Source organism: Gymnodraco acuticeps, unplaced genomic scaffold (assembly GCF_902827175.1).
Source record: "Gymnodraco acuticeps unplaced genomic scaffold, fGymAcu1.1, whole genome shotgun sequence".
Lineage (NCBI taxonomy): Eukaryota > Metazoa > Chordata > Actinopteri > Perciformes > Bathydraconidae > Gymnodraco > Gymnodraco acuticeps.
The window spans coordinates 1,844,963-1,864,410 of NW_022990565.1; the positions used below are offsets into that span (position 1 = coordinate 1,844,963).

The window sequence follows — 19,448 nt, forward strand, 5'->3', positions numbered from 1 at the left end:
ATTGTGTGATTAACTTGGCTGACAGGTCTTCAGGGGTTTTAGCTGCATCTACACGGAGACGAAATGGAGAACGAACCGAATTCGATATCAAAAAAGTATTCCATCCACACGGTATCTGCTCAAGAAACGTGTCCGTCCACACGAGACCGCTCGACCCGCTGGAGACACTGTAGTACATATGCCGGGCCTGTAAGTGGCGCTGTACTTCCGCCACAAAATACATCAAAAGCAGCTAATAAGACCTCCTGAGCATGGTTGCCCTGGTTGTCTGGTTGCCCTTCTGTTTATTCTCCGCGTGGATTCAGCGGTGACGCGGGGGTGAGCAGCAGAGGTGGGGAGAGGCAGGGCTCTGGCTGTTTCTCTTTTTCTCCCTCCCCGAAGCGAGTGTGTGCTCCTGCTGTAAAAGGCAGGTGCCACTAACTCTGAGCCTGACTCCCGAGCAGGACGTTCTCCCCGGCAGTCCACCAGCAGATGAAAAACACCCACCTCTCCGCCTCTTCCAAGGGACAAGGGAACCGTGCGGGGGGGTCTGCTGGAGGCTCCTGCTGGGTGCACTATCCTGCGAGATACCGGGACCTGGCTCGAAACACTCGGAACACTGTTGTTGTTGTTGTTGGCAAAACACATCAGCAATGACGCGGGGGTGAGCAGGAGAGGCGGGGTCATGGCGTATAGGGCGTACACACGGAGCCGTTGAGGGCTCCGTTTCCCCGGTTCCGTTACGGCCTCGTGTGGATACGATAGAGCAGTGGTTCTCAAACTTTTTCAATAATGTTCCCCCTTTGAAAAATAAATTCAGCCAAGTACCCCCTGATCAGCGCAAAAACAATTTGTCAGGGAAACAATGCCTATATAAAGAGGTACAGTACAGCGCTGCACCATCAGTGTCTGATTTATTAAAACAACAACCTTCTAACTGAGAAACACTTAAATTCTACATTTCAAATTTTTACAATCCATCACTAAATTCATGGCAAACCAATTTTAACATCATGCAATAACACTGAGACGACATTAGTTGCATTGAACTGATCTTTTTAATAAGTTGTACTAACAATATAGTGAGAAGCTTGAGCTTCACTGAGGATCTTTGTCATTCTGACAGGGAGGCTAACTGCAGTTAGTACACTTCACGTTTTGAAATATGTGTAACTCTGTTAATATAAAACCCACACTGCTCAAACTTCCTTACTTTTCCTAAAATTGGTATATCTATTTATTTATTTATTTTGGGGCGTGGGGAATGAAGAGAAAAAAAAAAGAGCATTTTATGAGCATGGGATTTCGACCCCTCATATAAACATATGCATAATGCTGCGCTATACTTTGCGGCCACACGCCGTTGCCAAGCAACGCTTATTGTTTAGGTCCTTTGATAAGCAGGCAGTCATATCATTAACTAGAACTAGCTAGATCTGATAGATTTGGACAAAAACGCGAGTGAAGTCTAACCGGACGGGAGAGAGAGAGAGAGAGAGATCAGAGATCAGATCAGCTGCTGCTGATGGAGAACACGCAGCTCTTCCGGGAGTTAGACCTAACACACTTAGCTAGTTAATCTACTCTGCAACTAGCTAAACTAGTTATAAATATATTTATTCTTTACTGTCGGGTCACTTATTACAGGTTCAGCGAGCTGCACGAGACTGACAGGCTGTCAGGAGAGGGAGAGGAAAAGAGGGCACCCCGTTTATTTTTCCCATTTTATTATCCAGAATTACTGTAAACCTTTGAATAAAGTAGTTAATCTACTATTAGTAGTTTGTTTAAATGCATTACTTATGTTGTTTTTTTCATTAACATAAAATAAATCTCACGTACCCCCTGCAGTACTCCAACGTACCCCTAGGGGTCCGCGTACCCCCATTTGAGAACCACTGCGATAGAGAACTGTAGCAGATACAACCCGTTTCGTGTCCGTGTGGACGGGGCCTTAGTTTTGCAGTATGCTGTACATAAAATAGATAGAAAACACTTTGCGTCTTCATCTGTAAAGAAATTACACAAAGAACCAAATGATTGGCTGCCTTCCTGGTCACCTTTAGTGCTGATGCATCATAACCTCTCAAACGTGCAAAGTAATGATCATGTCCACACCTGAGAAGTTAGAGAATTATCCAAAAAGTCGCTTACACTATAGGAAAATATTTGATTTCCTTCTGTATTGTTTGAACACAACATTTCATGCAGTTTAAACGTACCAATTGCACATTGTGAAATTGATTGTAATTAGAATCTAACATTAAAGGTGGGGTAGGTAAGTTTGAGAAACCAGCTCGAGATACTCTTTTTGTTATATTCCATGGAATGCTCTTAAAGGAATGGTATGCTCATGACACTCATTTTTAAATAATTATCATCCGATAAAACAGACCAGTCTCTGCCAGTCTTTTTTTAAATGTTTTTATCCGATGACATTATCAGTGATTTTAAACTGATTAATTACCGAAATAACATCAACACTGTGGGCGGCGCCATTTTACCGGACGTGACGTAAACCATACGTTTGGTTTCGAGGACACGTTGATGTTCATGTTATTTACTGTAGTTACTCTCTTCAAATATGCCTCATTGTATCGCGAAACATTGCCACAATTCTGATAGGAACAATCCACGGAATGCTCGGTTCCATCTGTTGCCAAAAGATAAGCGTAGGAAGTACGTTCGAAGGCAGTGGCTAGCGAAATGTGGCCGGCCCGAACCGAAAGATCCACAGGCGCATGTATGCAGCGAACATTTCAAGTTTCCGGACGACTACTCTGAGAGTATGATAAAACATAACATGGGATTTATTGAACAACCATTACTTAATGGAGATGCAGTACCATCGGTCTTTCTGGTGTCATCACCGACCAGGACACCAGTTCGGCCAGTTGAGAAATCGCCCTCTGCAAGTGTGAAGCGACGGAGGACCAGAAGTAGTGCTCGGAGTAAGAATAAGGTATGTTATAGCGCATTTCCATTGCAGCGGGTAGCCCCGTTTAAACGTCCTTTATCGTCCAGGCCAGGCCAGTTTTTGGTGGCCTTTCCATATAGCGTAGTACCGGCTAGTGGGTATTTTCCCCCAGTTTTTCCGGCCCCATAAAATCGTGGTTCTAGGGCCAGGGACAACGAGGCTGAGTGTGCTAAACTAGAGAGGGAATCGCTAGCAAGGGTGGTACTACATGCATACATATCTAGTAATCAAAATCATTGTATCTACTAAGTAGGCTCGAACCTGTATGGCTGAATTCCCCCATCCAATCTCTTCATATTGCTCAAAACTTCTTCCTCGGCTAACGAGTCCGAACTCAAATACTCCGCCATGTTTTCGTGTGTTTACAAAGTGAACGCATGGATGACGTCACGACCATCACGTGACTACTGAAAATGGGCAAAATGGCAGCGGCCTGACGGAATATACAGGTTTTGATAAAAAAGAGCTATAAAATCATTATTTACCGGGGAATATCGCTGATTTCTTCAGGGTATGGTTTAAACATAATGTTTCCCTAAATACTGAAGTTTTGATTAATTATCTAATGAGTGGAGCATTCCTTTAACATCCCGATAGCAATGAATATCTTAAGTGCTTTGACAAAAAATCCATAAAAAAATATCATCTCTGGAAGCCGTAGCGCTGTAAAAAGCACGACCGATCATCTGAGCCGGCCCGGCTAAAGTAACTGGATGGCCTACCTGCCTGTCAGCCTTCCATCTGTGCACAAACTTATCTCATGCCCTCATTGGTCATGTGCGCGTTCGTGTGTGTTGGAGGAGGGGCTCTGTAAGGAAGTGGCAGATTTGTTCCGGCTGTGTATTTTCAAATTCTAGCGCACTCGAGCTGGTTTCTCCAAAACTACCTACCCCACTTTTAAATGGTGCCATGTGGTATATATGTGGGTTTAGGTGAAATATTTCAATAATTGTTGGATGGGTGAATTTTAGGGTGATCCTCTGATCTTACACCAAACGATAAATAAATAAACTTCATTTAAAGGGCCCCCATTCTGCTCATTTTCAGGGTCATATCAGTATGTAGTGTCTCTACTGTGACATGTCTCCATGCTTTAATGTTCAAAAAGCTCTTTATTTTTATCATACTGCCTGTGCTGCAGCACCTCTTTTCACCCTCTGTCTGAAACCAGAGCCCAGTCTGCTCTGATTGGTTAGCTGGCCGGCTCTATTGTGATAGGTCAACCACTTAGAGATGTCCCGCCCATTAGCCCATCACGTACAATGTGTTGGAGCGCGTTGGATTACAAAGTGATGTCATTATGTTACCGAAGTAAACAAAGGAGTCCAATGGAGGCGTTTCAGGCAGGGGCAGTGTGTTGGAGAGAAACTCCCTCTGGAGGGAACACAGGGAATTTAGCCTCTACAGACCATTTACATGCACAAATATACTGTATATACTTATATAACACACTACAGGAGAGGGAAAACCCCAAAAAGTATAACCGGCTCCCTTTTTACCATGCTGTTTATCTAATCTCTGCCTTTATTCCTCGTATTGCACTTACTGCACACATTACTGCTGAGTCTTTATTTATTCCCTGACTTCTTCTTCCCAGTTCTCTATTTGTCTGACTCAACATTGTAGGGTCTCTATTCCCTTCTCTCTTTCTCTGTGACTCTCTACCCACATGCGAACTGGTCCCACCATATGGAGACATCTGATAGTTTTACCCACAATGCAGCTGTGAGAAAACAGCCTGTGGGAAAAGAAAACGGCAAGAGGAAGAAAAGTTCAACCTGGAGGGCAAGCGAAAGAGAGAGAGAAAAACACATGCTTTGAACAGGTCTCTCTAGATTGTCGTGTTCTCAAAGAGCTAAGAATGTACTAAACCTCACATTTTAACACCTATAACTAAAGCCTAAACCCTTGAACTTCCTAGTTTCAAGCTTCAGAAATCACTTTAGAAATGATGGGTCATCATAGTCCTGTATTTTTAAAAAAAAAGGAGAAGTGAACCTGGTTAAGTGCATTCTAAAATGACTGACGCCTTTTTTTCTCAGCCTCTATTTTAATGTCTCTGGTAAGCCTCCAGGTCTTTGAGGACAGAATCAAGACCGTCCTGACCTCTTCCCTCTTGGCAGTAAAAATGCCTAAATCAGCAGCCTAGCATTTATGAGTATACATTTACACTCACAAGTATGAATCCAGAAACCCAATGTGGTTTATTTTGAACCTTTATTTTGAATACCACCCATTTAGTTAGTGAACTAAAAAGTGAACTATTTTGCTGCCTAAATTCAAGATAATCAATAATCTTATAGATCAATTGAGTGGAAAGATAATAGATTGAAATATTGCTGGTGAAATTATTATAACAAGCTAGATTTAATTTGCGCCTGGATCTCCACTTAGTGAAGTCCGGAGTGCTACATTACACAGGAACTATAATATGAAGTTGGTAAAAAAATATATAATTTCACTATTTTGATGAGCAATTCATTGTTACATTTTCATGAAAATTGAAAAAAATAATTACTTTTTTCAGTTTTATTTATATATTCACTTATTTGGCTGTTTTATCTTTCTTTTTCGACATGTTATATACCAAGAGATGAATCCAGAGATCCCCTGCAGATTAATTGATTATGCTCTTTTGGGTGGATAAGAAGCTTTGCCTATCAACAGCCGTGGAAAAATATATATCACACATGATAAATACAAGTTACAAAATAACTGTCTTCAATGTATTGTTATGAGATTTTTGCTATTTTTCCAAAAGCAATTATGTCGTAAGAAGAATTTGAATATTTCCCAACCATTGACGATCCACAGAAAAATGGTCCATTATATTATCAGTTGTTAAAGTAAGTTGTTTATCCTATTCACTGTATTGCTTTGGCTTCTGGTCTGTTAAACAAGACATCTCAAACATCACTTTGGACTTGGAGAAGAAAAAAAAAACAATTCGGACACTTTATAAACCAAACAATTAATCTAGGAAACAATCTGCAGATCAATTGACATTGAAAACTCTCCTTAGCTGATGCTCTAATTTAAAAGTAAAAAAAACATGCCTATCAACAACCTGCAGGCCTCTGACTCTGCCGTGACTTCAACATGTTGGACAATGTATTACGTCAAGATACAGGTCAAAAAACTGCAATACTGAAGAAACTTAAATAACCCCCTGAATCAAACCTGCTAAACTCTGCCAGCTGACCCCTGATCTGTTGTTCAGAGGGGGCCAGTGGTTTTCCTGTGTGTGTGTGTGTGTGTGTGTGTGTGTGTGTGTGTGTGTGTGTGTGTGTGTGTGTGTGTGTGTGTGTGTGTGTGTGTGTGTGTGTGTGTGTGTGTGTGTGTGTGTGTGTGTGTGTGTGTGTGTGTGTGTGTGTGTGTGTGTGTGTTGTGTGTGTGTGTGTGTGTGTGTGTGTGTGTGTGTGTGTTGTGTGTGTGTGTGTGTGTGTTGTGTGTGTGTGTGTGTGTGTGTGTGTGTGTTGTTGTGATTGTGTGTGTTTGTGTGTGTTGTGTGTGTGTGTGTTGTGTGTGTGTGTGTGCTGTGTGTGTGTGTGTGTGTGTGTGTGTGTGTGTGTGTGTGTGTGTGTGTGTGTGTGTGTGTGTGTGTGTGTGTGTGTGTGTGTGTGTGTGTGTGTGTGTGTGTGTGTGTGTGTGTGTGTGTGTGTGTGTGTGTGTGTGTGTGTGTGTGTGCGCGCGCGGAACAGAGGGTGGTTTGTTTCTCAGTGTGTGTACTGTCCCGGCAGAGAGGCAGCAGAGGGTAAAAAAAAAAGACAATGGTGGAATTTAACAGCTGGCAAGGAAAGGAGGCGAGGGCGGGGGCACTCTTACTCTCTGTTTCTTTTTCTGTTTCCTTAGATAAAAGTCCAAATTCATTTCCCCTCCCCTCTGTCTCCTATTTTTGCATTCTAGGTCTGTCTTTTCTTTTCCTTCTTTATCCCTCCTCCACATTGTGACTCATTCCATCCCTCTTTTCCTGTATTTGTTTCTCTCCCTTTTTCCCTCCCTTTCACTTGCATTTTCTTGGCAGCGAGTTAATAAGTTAGTTATTTATACTTTCACCCTCTCTCTTGAGTCAAGGGGAAATGTGTGTGTGTTTGAGGTTGTGCTCCAAACTTTTGTTCTGCAGAAACAAGACATTCCTGATGTTTGATCTCTTTCCCGGGTCGTTGTTGTCCAGCTTCATACCAATATCTTCTAATCCATGAAATTAAAATGATTCCATCTGCACAGACTTGCATCACAAATGTGCTCACCACATGTGTCTGTCGTGGACGAGCAAGCATTCTTTTATGTAATACTAGTCCTTTCATTCATCATTTAAAGGGGCCTTATTATGCTTTTGGGGTTCTCCCTTCCCTGTAGTGTGTTCTATAGTAGTGCTGGGGGGAAACGATTATTTTGAAAATGATTAATCGGGCGATTATTTGATCGATTAGTCGACTAATCTAACGATTATTTTTCTGTTGTTCAATTCATAAAAAACGTAATGTAAAAAAAAACGTAATGTAAAACATTTTTTTTCACGATACTGTGTCTCAGGGGATCTTAATATTTAAGAACCTATTAATGTGTTATACCAGATTAACGGAAATAATCTCAGCTAACTGACGATACAAACCATGTTTACCAAAACAAAACACAAGTCTCATAAGAAGCATCTAAATGACCCCTGAGCGAAAAATGCTAACGGACATTGGCACAGAACTCAAGATAAAAGTACCCTTATTACTTAACGTAGCTGCACATACAATATATCCGATTAAAGCTGAGACTCCACAGATTATGTAGGTATATAGTATCATCACTGAGTGATCCGGACTCGCGACAGGGGAAGCAAATACAGTCATCACAACACGTACCTTCACAGAGCTTCTAGGGCGATCGTCTCACCACCGTAGCTGTCAATCTGATCAAAAGACGTGTTCAATGGCATTAAAATGAGAAAAAACACGGCTGAATCGGTTAATCCATAGGTTTTTAACGTCTATGTATAAAAAAATGATTGAATTTATAATCCATAATTCCATTTTATGTAAAAATCGGAGAGCAAATGCTAGCTGCTAATGGTAGCCACCACAGCTAGCTGCTGCTTCTGCTAGGCTATGCAGCAGTCTCAGTGAGATATACATATATAAATATCTTTGCGTTTTGGACTAACTTTAAAATATTCCCATGCTTTTGAAGACCTAGGGCGAGATGTTTTCGTTTGGGGGCTTCGTGCGCAATCCTGTGAGGAGGAGGTGGTAGCCGTTTCAGTCTCCATTGTGTTTGAAGTGCGATTGCGAACTGCATGTTGCTTTGGGTGACCCACGTGTGTGTAGCGACGCGTCGACGCGGAAATATGTCGTCGACGATATTTTGAAGTCGACACGTCGTCGACGCGTCGCTACAGCACTATTCTATAGGTGCATGTAAATGGTCTGCAAAGGCCAAAATCCTACGTATCACAAGCACTCAAACACATTGTATGGGATAGGCTAATGGGCGGGACATCTCTAAGCGGTTGACCAATCAGAGCAGACTGGGCTGTGGTTTCAGACAGAGGGTGAAAAGAGGTGCTGCAGCACAGGCAGTATGAGAAAATAAAGAGCGTTCTGAACATTAGAGCATGGAGACAGTAGAGACACTACATACTGATACACCTGAAAATGAACAGAATAAGTCCTCTTTCAGATCAATGTTCTGTTAAGAAAAACTTGTTTCCCACAGTGACTGTCTTAAGCTCTCATCTTGCTGCAAAGCTTGAAGAGAGTCATCTCAGTCAACCTGGACAGCAAGGATGTGATGTTAAACAAGATAATGTAAAGAAAAAAAAGATAAACCTCATTCCTTCTCTTACAGTCCAAATGAAAAGTATTTTAAAAGTAATTAAACTCATGCTTATTGATTTTAATCCATGATAGAGTTGGTCACTTTGTTGGGCGGGTGTCACCATTAGCTTTTGGCGGCTAGAGTTAGCATTTATTATCAGTTGTCTGACTTTATGACTCCTTTATTTGTGCTAATATATTTGATCATTTAGCATTATCCTTAAATGTCAGTTAGGAAGGTTTCAGTTCTGTGGCGTGTTGGGGCCTGGCTGCAGAGGTATACTCCTGTCCAGCAGCATGATCATTATACCACAGTGAAATTGGGCGATCCACTGTGACAGTCCAGTTGATTCCAAAGGTGTTGGAGGGGGTTAATGTCATGGCTCAGGAATGTGTTCCTCTACTCTGGGTGGAGGTATTGGTCTTTTCCCCCAGGCATTAGGTTCAAATGTTCGCAGTAAATGCACCTAATTCATTGAACTCATCCTGACTTACACCAAACGGCTCTTTATCCTAACTACTTTTACTGTGGTGTGGTATTTTTTAACAAATACATGTTTATGTGTAACTCTTGTTACTCTTGTGGCCCATGTCCTCTTGTAGTTTGTGTGTGTGTCTTCTACTGCAAACCAAATGTCCCCTCCAGGGAAAATGGAGATTCACTTAGGCCCCGGCCACACGAGGATGAACACGGCTAAACGCATAGGATTAACGCAAACGCAATCGCAAAAAAGCTTCCGTCCACACGCAATATTCACCGGATAGTGTCTGTCCACACGAGACAGCTCCATTTAGCTCCAACCGCTGGAGAAGCTGCAGTACATATGCCGAGCCTGTACGTGGCGCTGTAACTTCCTCCACAAAAGCAGCGAAGAAGCATGGTTGTCATGGTTGCCCTTCTGTTTATTCTCCGCGGTGGGGGCCGAGGGAACCGGGCAGAGTTTTTCGCCAGTCAACGTGTATTAAAGTTTAAACCTTCCGACAAAATTATAAAAGTGCCGGTCAAAGGTCTTCTTTGTTATTTATTGAGCTTTAAAACAAATTAATAACGACTATATAATATAATAATAAAATACACGGAGCCTCTCTTTTTCCTCCCTCTCTTCGGACAGCGTCAGTGGCCTTTTCTCATTTCTCTAACTCACCTCCTCGACTCCTATCCTTGTGTCTTAGTGCCGCCCACAGGAGATGCGAACGGAGGAGTCGAGGAGAGAGGAGGGGAAGCAGTAGGCGGTTAGAGAAATGAGAACTCCTCTCCTCTGAGCGGTCATTTTAAAGAGACGTCCATTAATGATGACAGGAGGCACAGCAGCCCTCTGTCTGATGGACAGATGTGTTCATGATGACTTATATATTTACTTTGAATTCATTCACAGTGCGGTATAATGAGACAATAACAGGCTACAGATGCGGACACACACACACACACACACACACACACACACACACACACACACACATATATATAAATATATACCATTTCAGAATCAAACAGAGCACTCTCATAATAACGTAACACTATCAGAGACTGGATATATCCCCCCCCCCTCTCTGGTCGCTACAATGAGGGAAATAAATTACGGGCCAAAAGTTGTATTTACAAGTATTAAAAGTAAGCAGAGGACACCAAACCAACTGAAACCTGTCTGTCCACTGCATCTACTCACTGTACAACACACACACCTACACACTGTACAACACACATACCTACACACTGTACCACACGCACCTACAGCTCCTAAAGCATATAATCAGGCTACAGCCGTTGTGTATTTTATTATGTGAAGCACTAAATGGTTTTAGAAAAATATGGACTCTTTGTTTGTAGATATCTACTAAACTAGTTTAGGTAGTTTGAGAGGTGTCTCCGTCCTGTCAGATTAGACTTCACTCGCGTTTATGTCCATATCGAGAGAAAGATAAATAATCTGAATTCAGTGTGCAGTTTACTTTGACGCGGGGGTGAGCAGCAGAGGTGGGGAGAGGCGGGGCTATTGCGCAATCATTATCAGAAAATGATCGTATAGGGCGTACACACGGAGCCGTTGGACCCCCTAGAGCAGGGGTACTCAAATACAAATCTTAAAGGTCCAAAATAAATGTTTCAATAAGACAAAGGTCCGTTTATTACGGTCATTCAAACTTTTAAACAATTGCAACAAGATTCTTAACACGAGGTTGCAAAAACTAAAATAATCTGTATGCAGCAGTTTTCATTGTTATTGTGTCTGTGCTTGACCCCTCAGAGTCGCAGTGTAAGAGCTGCACAGTTATGAATAAAGGCAGCTGCACCCTCTTTCATTCAGCATTCCCATTATTGCTTTATAAATGTCTTGCCCCCTTGTGTGTCCACTGAGGTTCGTCAGGCCCAACACATCTTCAACAAACTCCCCCTTTGCCTCATCATAAAAACTCACAAACACCAGCAACTGAGCATTGTCAGTGGTGTCAGTGGACTCACCCACAGCTAAGGAAATGCACTGTGCATTTTTTATTCCATCACAAAGCTGATGAATCAAATCACCAGCCAGTATTTATGTTCTTCTGGTTGCTGTGGAATCTGAGAGGGGGATTTTCTTGATTTGACCTGTTATTTCCTCTTTTTGTTTGCCTTCAACATGGTCTCCATCACTTCAGTCATGCATTCTTTTATACTTCAGTTATTATCCAGTGGAATGCCCTTACCTACTGGCCTAGTTAAATCAAAGTGGTTACTTTTGTTTGGCTGGGCAGTGTAGTTTTACACACCGTCTTATTTGACTTTCTCAGGACTTAAAACTGTTTTTTGGCGGCAGACCCCCTCAAAGAAAAAAATATATTTACACACGTAAGGTCATCATCTTAATAGTTGTGTATGCTCATCCGTGAGCAGAGCATCAAGTTGACATGTCTATTACAGCTGAATGCGGCGATTACCAATTTGTTCAGCAAAACGCATCACAAACGTATTAAGATCAACAGCTTTAGTGCGTTTTGATTCAATGCTGAGTACAGTCAAACTGACTGTCTCTTCTCTGTCATTGTAGACCGCAAATACCTCATTCCTTCAGTACTTGGGTCAGAATGCTTCTCGTTTTGCACCGTCCCGTTCAAATGAAATCGCCTCCAATCATATGTCCACGCTCGCGCCAGGGCCGGGGGAGGGGTTACATGACGTGCATCTTGTGCTGCATTCACTTGCACTCGGACATTAGAGACTTTCTCTCATAAATGTCCGATGAGCCACAACTTTTCTTTCAAAACAAAGCTGCCAACTGGGGTGGCAGCTGGGGTGGCAAGGCCTATTTTTAGGGTGTCAGTTGGCACCCCGGTAGGTGAAACTAGGCTACTAGCTACAGTACAGATGGAACTAAATGAGCTGTTAACTCTCGCTCTGAATTATTTTTTAAAAAACTCTCGCTCTGATGGAGCGTCCACACTACAGCTTCAAAAAAAGCTTGGAGCTGGGCGTGTCTGAAGCTTGGGGATTTTATTCAAGCAACGCGACCAACAACCAATCACATGAATCTCCCGCCCCCGACATACAAAGCAAAAACCCCCGGGGATTTTATGGGAGCAATATATATATATAAACTCCCCAAACAGGCGAAAACCTACCAGTTTCACCCACTGTCTCTGCCACCTCCCTCCATGCCTGGTTCCTCCGGTTTGTATCCGGGTAGGTGAAGAGGGTCTGGTCATACAAAACCGGGTGATTTGCTACGGCGATAATTAGTTTCTCCTCCATCTTTTTTTGAAATATAGAAATGAACGGCGGGATATCTCTCCCACCTTAGACGCGGTTTGATTGGCTACGGCTTGAGCTGTCAGATTTTCCGAAACGGGATTTGATTGGCTGGCGCTGGCTACTCCGGCGGAGACGGACCGCTATGCTACCCACAATTCAGTTCGGCGAAAAAGCGAGGCAACGTGACGTCACCCCATTCAAAGTGAATGGGCAGATTGAAGCTGTCGACGCTGTAGTGTGGACGGGCCGTGACTCAGACAGGTTGAAAGAGACGAGACACACATTTTTCCCACCCGCATTCCGCGAAGACCCGCCCTACTGTGCCTCTGATTCGCAGATTGTTTGGGGGGAAAAAACGCTGACGGAATGCTGAATGTGATTGGACCAATGCGTTGACAGACACACACAGACAGTGGAACAGGACATGCAGAGCGCTGTTTGCAGTCTATGGACATAGCGGATCATTTTGACTCGTTGTGGCGATGTCTCGCAGATAACACAGATAATACAGATAATACATATGAAAAGTATAATTTGCTCAGAGTCCAGAGACCGTTGTGGTTCGGTCCGGATCCGGACCGGAGTCCGGACTTTGAGGATGCCTGCCCTAGAGCGTTGCGTATGCCGTTCTATCCACCTTGGGACCCGTTATCGTTACCCTAGTCGTTTAGTGACATATTCGGTCGTCCTCGTGTGGCCGAACTATATGACACTAAACAGTAACGCAAACGACCGTTTTCGTCCTCGTGTGGCCGGGGCCTTCAACTGGAGCTTGTTTTGTGTACAGGAGGAGGCTAAGTGTTTTGCCTGTTCCTGATTTAAAAAAGTTAAAAGTATTCCTAAAATGTTGAAAGCCCATTAGGCGCATTCACACTGCGGTACTTTTCCCACAAAGGTTCATGTGAACTCTTTTATCGCGTTCACACCAAAAAGAGCCGGTACTAAAATTAGTTCATGTGAACCTTTTTACCCCCACGAAAGTCCCTGCTAGAGAGCAGGGACTTTCGTGCGGCTCTCTTGTGAGAAAAGAGCTATATTTCTGATTGGCTGGGCGGATTGCAAACCACGCCCAGTAAAACTCCCAAAAAGTTTTGTGAAGCCGCCATTTTATTATCCTCGCATTAGCATTATTAGCATTAGCATTAGCCCAGCGCAGAAACGCAGAGAGACTAACTTATGGCAACACAAAATAAAACATGGGAGCGGTGGAGATGAGGAGGTGTCGGCGTTCTGGCGATTTACTCGGAAGGCTTCAGTAGAAGCTGCTGGGAGTCCCAGCAGCTTCTACTGAAGCCAGTCCCCAACTCCGGGGACTTCCGGCCGGGGACTTTGGGCGGCAGTATACGCCGTGAAGTGCCAGTAAACCCAAAGCCTGCCAGTAAACCCAAAGCAGAAGAAGAACAAGTGACGTCAGCGGCTCATTTGCCTAATCCACCCCCAGGGACTTTTTCCTTCATTGAAGCTAAGGCTAGCACTAGCACTAGCAATAAAAAGTCTGCAAACTGTTGCCTTGGATACAGGGTCGGCGTCATGGGGGGTCATTCGCGGGCCATGCCCCCCCAAATGAGTCACTGTGCCCCCCCAACGCAGGGTGGGCAAGCCTTGTCACTTTGCCGATTTTTTCTTTTTTTTATCATATAAGTGAAAACGTTTCCACTAAAGGTTTTTTGTGTGAAATACATCAGAAATAAATAATACAAATATAAAACACAGCCTGAGGTGTGCTCACTGCTGCTCTCTGATTGGTGTGTTGCTTGACCAATGACCCCCGACCTTTTTTTTGTTATCATTACGTGGCTGTGTGTTCAGATGAGAGCCCGGTGGCGATCTGTTCGTCTGTTACACTGATTATACAGTAAAGCCATCGAAAATAATATGATATACAGTACAAGTACATGGGTCTCTGTGTTTCATTCAAGCTCTGTGTGTGTGTGGCACGAGCGCATTTTGTGAGTGCGCGAGCGGTAACGTGGAATGTTGTGGTTAGCATCTGGTTAGCTAGCTATGCTAACGGATATAAAGGGCTGTTTCTACACCAAGGTGGAGGACAGTCCTCTCCTGTCAGACTGAGAGGATCTTATAACGTCAGCTCAGTGAGGTAAGGACTCTCTCAGTGTTTAGATAGTTCACTTTAGTGTAGGTTATCTCAGTGGGTCTCAAACGGTTTGGTCACCATTTATGTAAGTATTTTCGAGGAACACCTTTATATGATCATTATAGTTATTAAAGAGAGAATAAATGAAAAACGGGTATGAAATACTATAGGACAGTAACACAAGAATACAGTTTAAAAGGGGAATGATTAGTGAAATATCCATAAAGAAAAAGTAAATCTGTGTACAGTTCTGTTTCATATGAATGCTGAGAGATGTAGGCTATCCATAGATCTCTTCATTTTGCTCTCAAAGTGCACCAGATTGATGCATTTAACTTCAATATTTTAAAAATAATCTTCCCGGGGGAGCATGCCCCCAGACCCTCTGGTTAGGTCCACCCCCACCTAAAACATGTTCACATGGATAGGATACTAAATACATTTGCACACTTTTTATATGGTGGCCTATGTCCATATCAAATCAAATCAAGTTTTATTTATATAGCACATTTTTCAACGATTTTTGGTCGAGCCAAAGTGCTGTACATATAATTAAAAAAATAACCTACAGTAAAGACACTTTACAGCAAATACAACAGCACAGTTTGTGCAGAATATCAGTATGAGAAAACGACACCCTCTGTCCTTATATGTTTCTGTTTTGGTGGTCGTGCCACAACCGTGCATGTATGCACAAGTCATAGGTGCACTATACAATAGCACTACACCCTGCAATGTGTGTGAAAGACAATAGACTTTACAGCATGTTTTTTTAAATTGAAGTTGGTGTTTGTGTGTTGGTTGTTGACGGCAGTGTGTGCCCCCCCTTGGTAAATGATTTCCCCCCCATTCAAGTTGTTCTAGAGCCGACCCTGCTTGGATATACTTTAGCAGGGTTCAACCCTTTTGAACAACGTATATTTAACGGGGATTATTTGACTGACATTGCAATTGCGATATGATTCGTTTAATTTTTACATCGGTATTCTATTTTTCCTAGAAAAATATATTTAAATAATGGCGATTCTTTTTTTTGTTGCACAAATATGAATGTAAAAATAATGGTTTTATTAAGTTTGTATGAGACAAGGACGTTGCTGCAGCACTACAATATTGTTTACATACATGTTGACACATATTGCACCTTTAACACATATTGCATCTTATTTGATCTGGATATTGCACTCATATTGGGATTTCAATAGGATCATAATAACCTTTTCAGCCCTTGTCTTATGTGTGAGTTTGATATTGTTGCTAATCAGATGTGCTAACAAAACAGTTATGGCACTTTATGACCTATAGCCCCATATATTGAGGTGGAGTCAAACAACTTTGAAACCAACAACCTTCTTTTCTCTTTCTCTTGCCCCAATGTTTCTTTCCATGTAAACAAATTGCTCAAAAGCTTAGAGTGAAAGCTGGATAAATATAAATGTGAAACGTATGCATTCCTTTATTGTAAGATTTGATATTTCATGTTAAATGTATCCTGGGAGACCCTGGACAAATGCAAATAAATTAATTCTCTTGAGGAACATTGTGGAGAGCAAGTTCTGTTTGGTTATTTAATGAAGCAAAAATCACAAAAAGCGGACATTATATTTGTGTGTTTTCCCAAAACGCCGCAACGGTTGATGCCTCCATGAATAAGATGTCAAAATACAAGATGAACTTGATTTATATTTACTGTCATTTCATCATCTGTCTCCTCTTGTTGATCCAGGTGGAACACTCCTTCAGCTACCTGGATATCCAGGGAATCAGCAGCAACAAACCCACTCAGGTACACACGCAAAGAAACAATAATGCAACGCTTATTGTGCATTACATTCATGTCATACAAACATTCCTTACAACACCTGAGCAGCAGCTTAAAAGTTGCACACATAAACACACCCAGATGCACTAACATCTTTCAACACGGTCTGTTTGAGAAAGGATAAGAAAGGATATTAAACACTGATTTATTGGATACATTCTTTCAAAACAGATCAAATCAATAAGGATCATTTGTTGACTACACTCACCTGCTCAGTGTAATTCATAGTAACCAAATAAAAATGAATGACATTTTCATTTTCTGGTATTGTATCTATTTAAATGGCTTTGTTAACCTTCAGACTTGAAATATTAATATTATTTAGTTAATATTTATATACGTGCCCAACTTATCTTTCATGATGTTTGTAGTTACTATGCCATCATTTTTGCCAACAAACATTGAAATTTAAAGACTCAAGGAGGACTGTTTTCTTTATAAGCTATGCTCTCATCTGACTCACTTACTACAACAGATTTGGTCAATTGTCTTTATAAATGTGTTGATTTAAAAGCATGGGTGCTTTTTTATCACCTCAACATCATTTGGAGTCGTTACATGATGTAGCTTTGTGGTTGTCGCCCCCTGCAGCTGGTGTTGGAGTATGAGCGCGGGCCGTGGAGCATGCGGCTGAGCTCGGTGGACGAGGTGGACGAGGTGATCGCTCACATCGGCTGCTGCCTGCACCGCATCCGCCCCGCCTGCTCACCTGTGTAGGTACCACCCTGAGGATCGGTGAGAAGGGAGAGACAGGGAGCCCTTCAGAAGATCGAACAGGAAGCAAACTGTTCAAACACTTCAAATCTTTATTCAGAGATTCTGTCGAGTTGAAGATGAATGACTAAATGAATGTCTAATACCTATACTAATAGTTACTCAATAGGAATGACAACACTAGAGATTTAAGTGAATCTATAATAAACGTTGGAGAAAGAAAGAAGTGTGAGGAGGACTAGTTTAAAAATAATCATACTTTAGAGGAATTTATAGAACAGTTTTAGTGAGAAACATGTGGCGCACTTAACACGTTTGAAAGACATGTAACAATAGTATTTTGGTGGCAGTGTGGTACATTATAATCAAATTGTAACTTTTGAAACTTTTGATTTAATACATTATGTGCTAGAAGTGAGTTAGTTAAAATGGTAGCTTTGCTTGAACACAGAAGGTGGACGAAGATTATTTACCGTAATCGTAGTTGTAATTATTTACAAACCTTAAATACATTTCAATTTAAATAGAAAAAACGAATATGTCAGTGATTTTCCAGATACATTCCTACTTCAGTAGACGAATAAATGAGTGCATCAACAAAACATTCATCTGAAACAATTTAAAAAAACGAATTAGCCATTATAATCGTTTTATATTTATGCAGACAATTGAGTAGTTCCTACCCCTCAAATGTGAGGATTGGCAAATGAAAGTGTGTAGGGAGTGAGTTGTCTTCTGGTTCCCTGCTTCTCTTCTCACTTTGTCTGTGAAAGTTGTGGGACTCAAATGACAATCATTTTAAATGTTCATCAAGTTTATGAATGATTGATTGTCTTTTTCCTCCCCCTCCTCCTGCCTCTCTGTAAGGAAGCAAGGTGATGAAGAAGCTGAGTCTGAAGCCTCCTGAGAGGACGGCGTCTCTCCAGGCCCTCTGGGACGAGCAGAGCTCTGCAGACCTGGGGCCCTGCGGTACATCTGCCTCAAAATGTCCAAAACATATCCAGACCAATAAAAGTGTATCAACGTGTGACCGTTTTTATTTCCTCATGTTACAGGCGGGTTTTCTCATCAGTACTGGTGTGTGTGTGATTACCTGGGTCTGCCGTACAGAGAGGAGGTCCAATGGGTCAGTGACTGAGAGTCAATCTGCTTCTGTCTCACATTTCTGTTGTTGTCTTCATTAACTCAACTCTATTTCCTGTTTTAGTAATATGTATCACCTGCAGTGGTTAGACACCTGGTGCTCCTACCTTAGTCTTCTGCCACTACTTCTTTGTCTCCTGAATGTATTCTTGTTTTTCGTCTGCTTAATATTAGTGTCATTGTGCGGGCTGTTGCTTCCTCTATTGTTATAATTTTGCTTCTTGTTCTTTTTCTACTTTCCCGTGTGTACCTCAACACACCATAGTAAAGCTATTCCCTTTCCTCTTCCATACCCCCCCCAGGATGTGGACACCATCTATCTCACTCAGGACACCAAAGAGCTCAACCTGCAGGACTTCATTCACCTTGAGAACAGGTTTGTACACTGCTCAGCACCTGTGAGAAATGTGTGTGAATATGCATCCAAATTCAAACAGTTTACCAAAGTTAAGTTACACTGATGAGAAATATGTTGACACCAGGCTTTAGAATATGTGTGATTTTTACCAAAATCGTAACAATATATTCTATTGAATGTTCAACTGTGAACATTTAGTTTGGGGTTCTGGATGGAAGGGTCCCCAGATATTTAATGCAGGTATTCTGTTGGGTGAAATACTTATTGTTAGAGCTCAATCAAATCAGAATGTAATTTTTCTTTCGACACAAACCATTATAAGGAGGCACAACATGAAATGGGACAAATTAGCTCGAACAAAGAGTGGGTATATATGGAACAATAAATAAGGTCTGTGTGTTTTTGGTTCTTTAGTGGACAGGACTGTTGACTAGGTTATTTGATTAACTTATTAACAGTTTTGTCTTGTTATTTATTCATTTTTATTTAATTGTGTTTTTGTACATGAGCTCTAGTCACATCATCAATGTACTCCCAATATCTCTATTCACTCACAAAATTAGCAATATCACTATTATCAGCAGCTGCAGTATATATTTAAGTTATTTCTTGTAATTTTTCCCTGCAGGGATCTGGTGGCGATCATCGCAGCTCTGGAGTACAACCAGTGGTTCACTAAAGTCTCCGCCAAAGACTGCAAACTGGTAACATTCATACAATCAACTGCATACATGTCTGTCTGATTCCTATGTCAAATAATCAAATGAAATAGAAAGAAGCCAAATTGTCTGTAGACATCACGTTTGTGCCTTTTAACTAAAAAACT

General features: G+C 41.8%; 1 protein-coding gene across 1 annotated transcript in view; it reads left to right on the forward strand.

Annotated features, from left to right (window-relative positions):
* LOC117553713 (F-actin-uncapping protein LRRC16A-like) overlaps positions 1-19,448 on the forward strand; it is a 65,925-nt gene that overhangs the window by 20,264 nt on the left and 26,213 nt on the right. Inside the window, 6 exon segments of the mRNA XM_034227759.1 lie at positions 16,312-16,371; positions 16,999-17,120; positions 17,993-18,090; positions 18,177-18,247; positions 18,567-18,640; positions 19,251-19,326. Of these exon segments, the coding sequence (XP_034083650.1) occupies positions 16,312-16,371; positions 16,999-17,120; positions 17,993-18,090; positions 18,177-18,247; positions 18,567-18,640; positions 19,251-19,326 (501 nt within the window).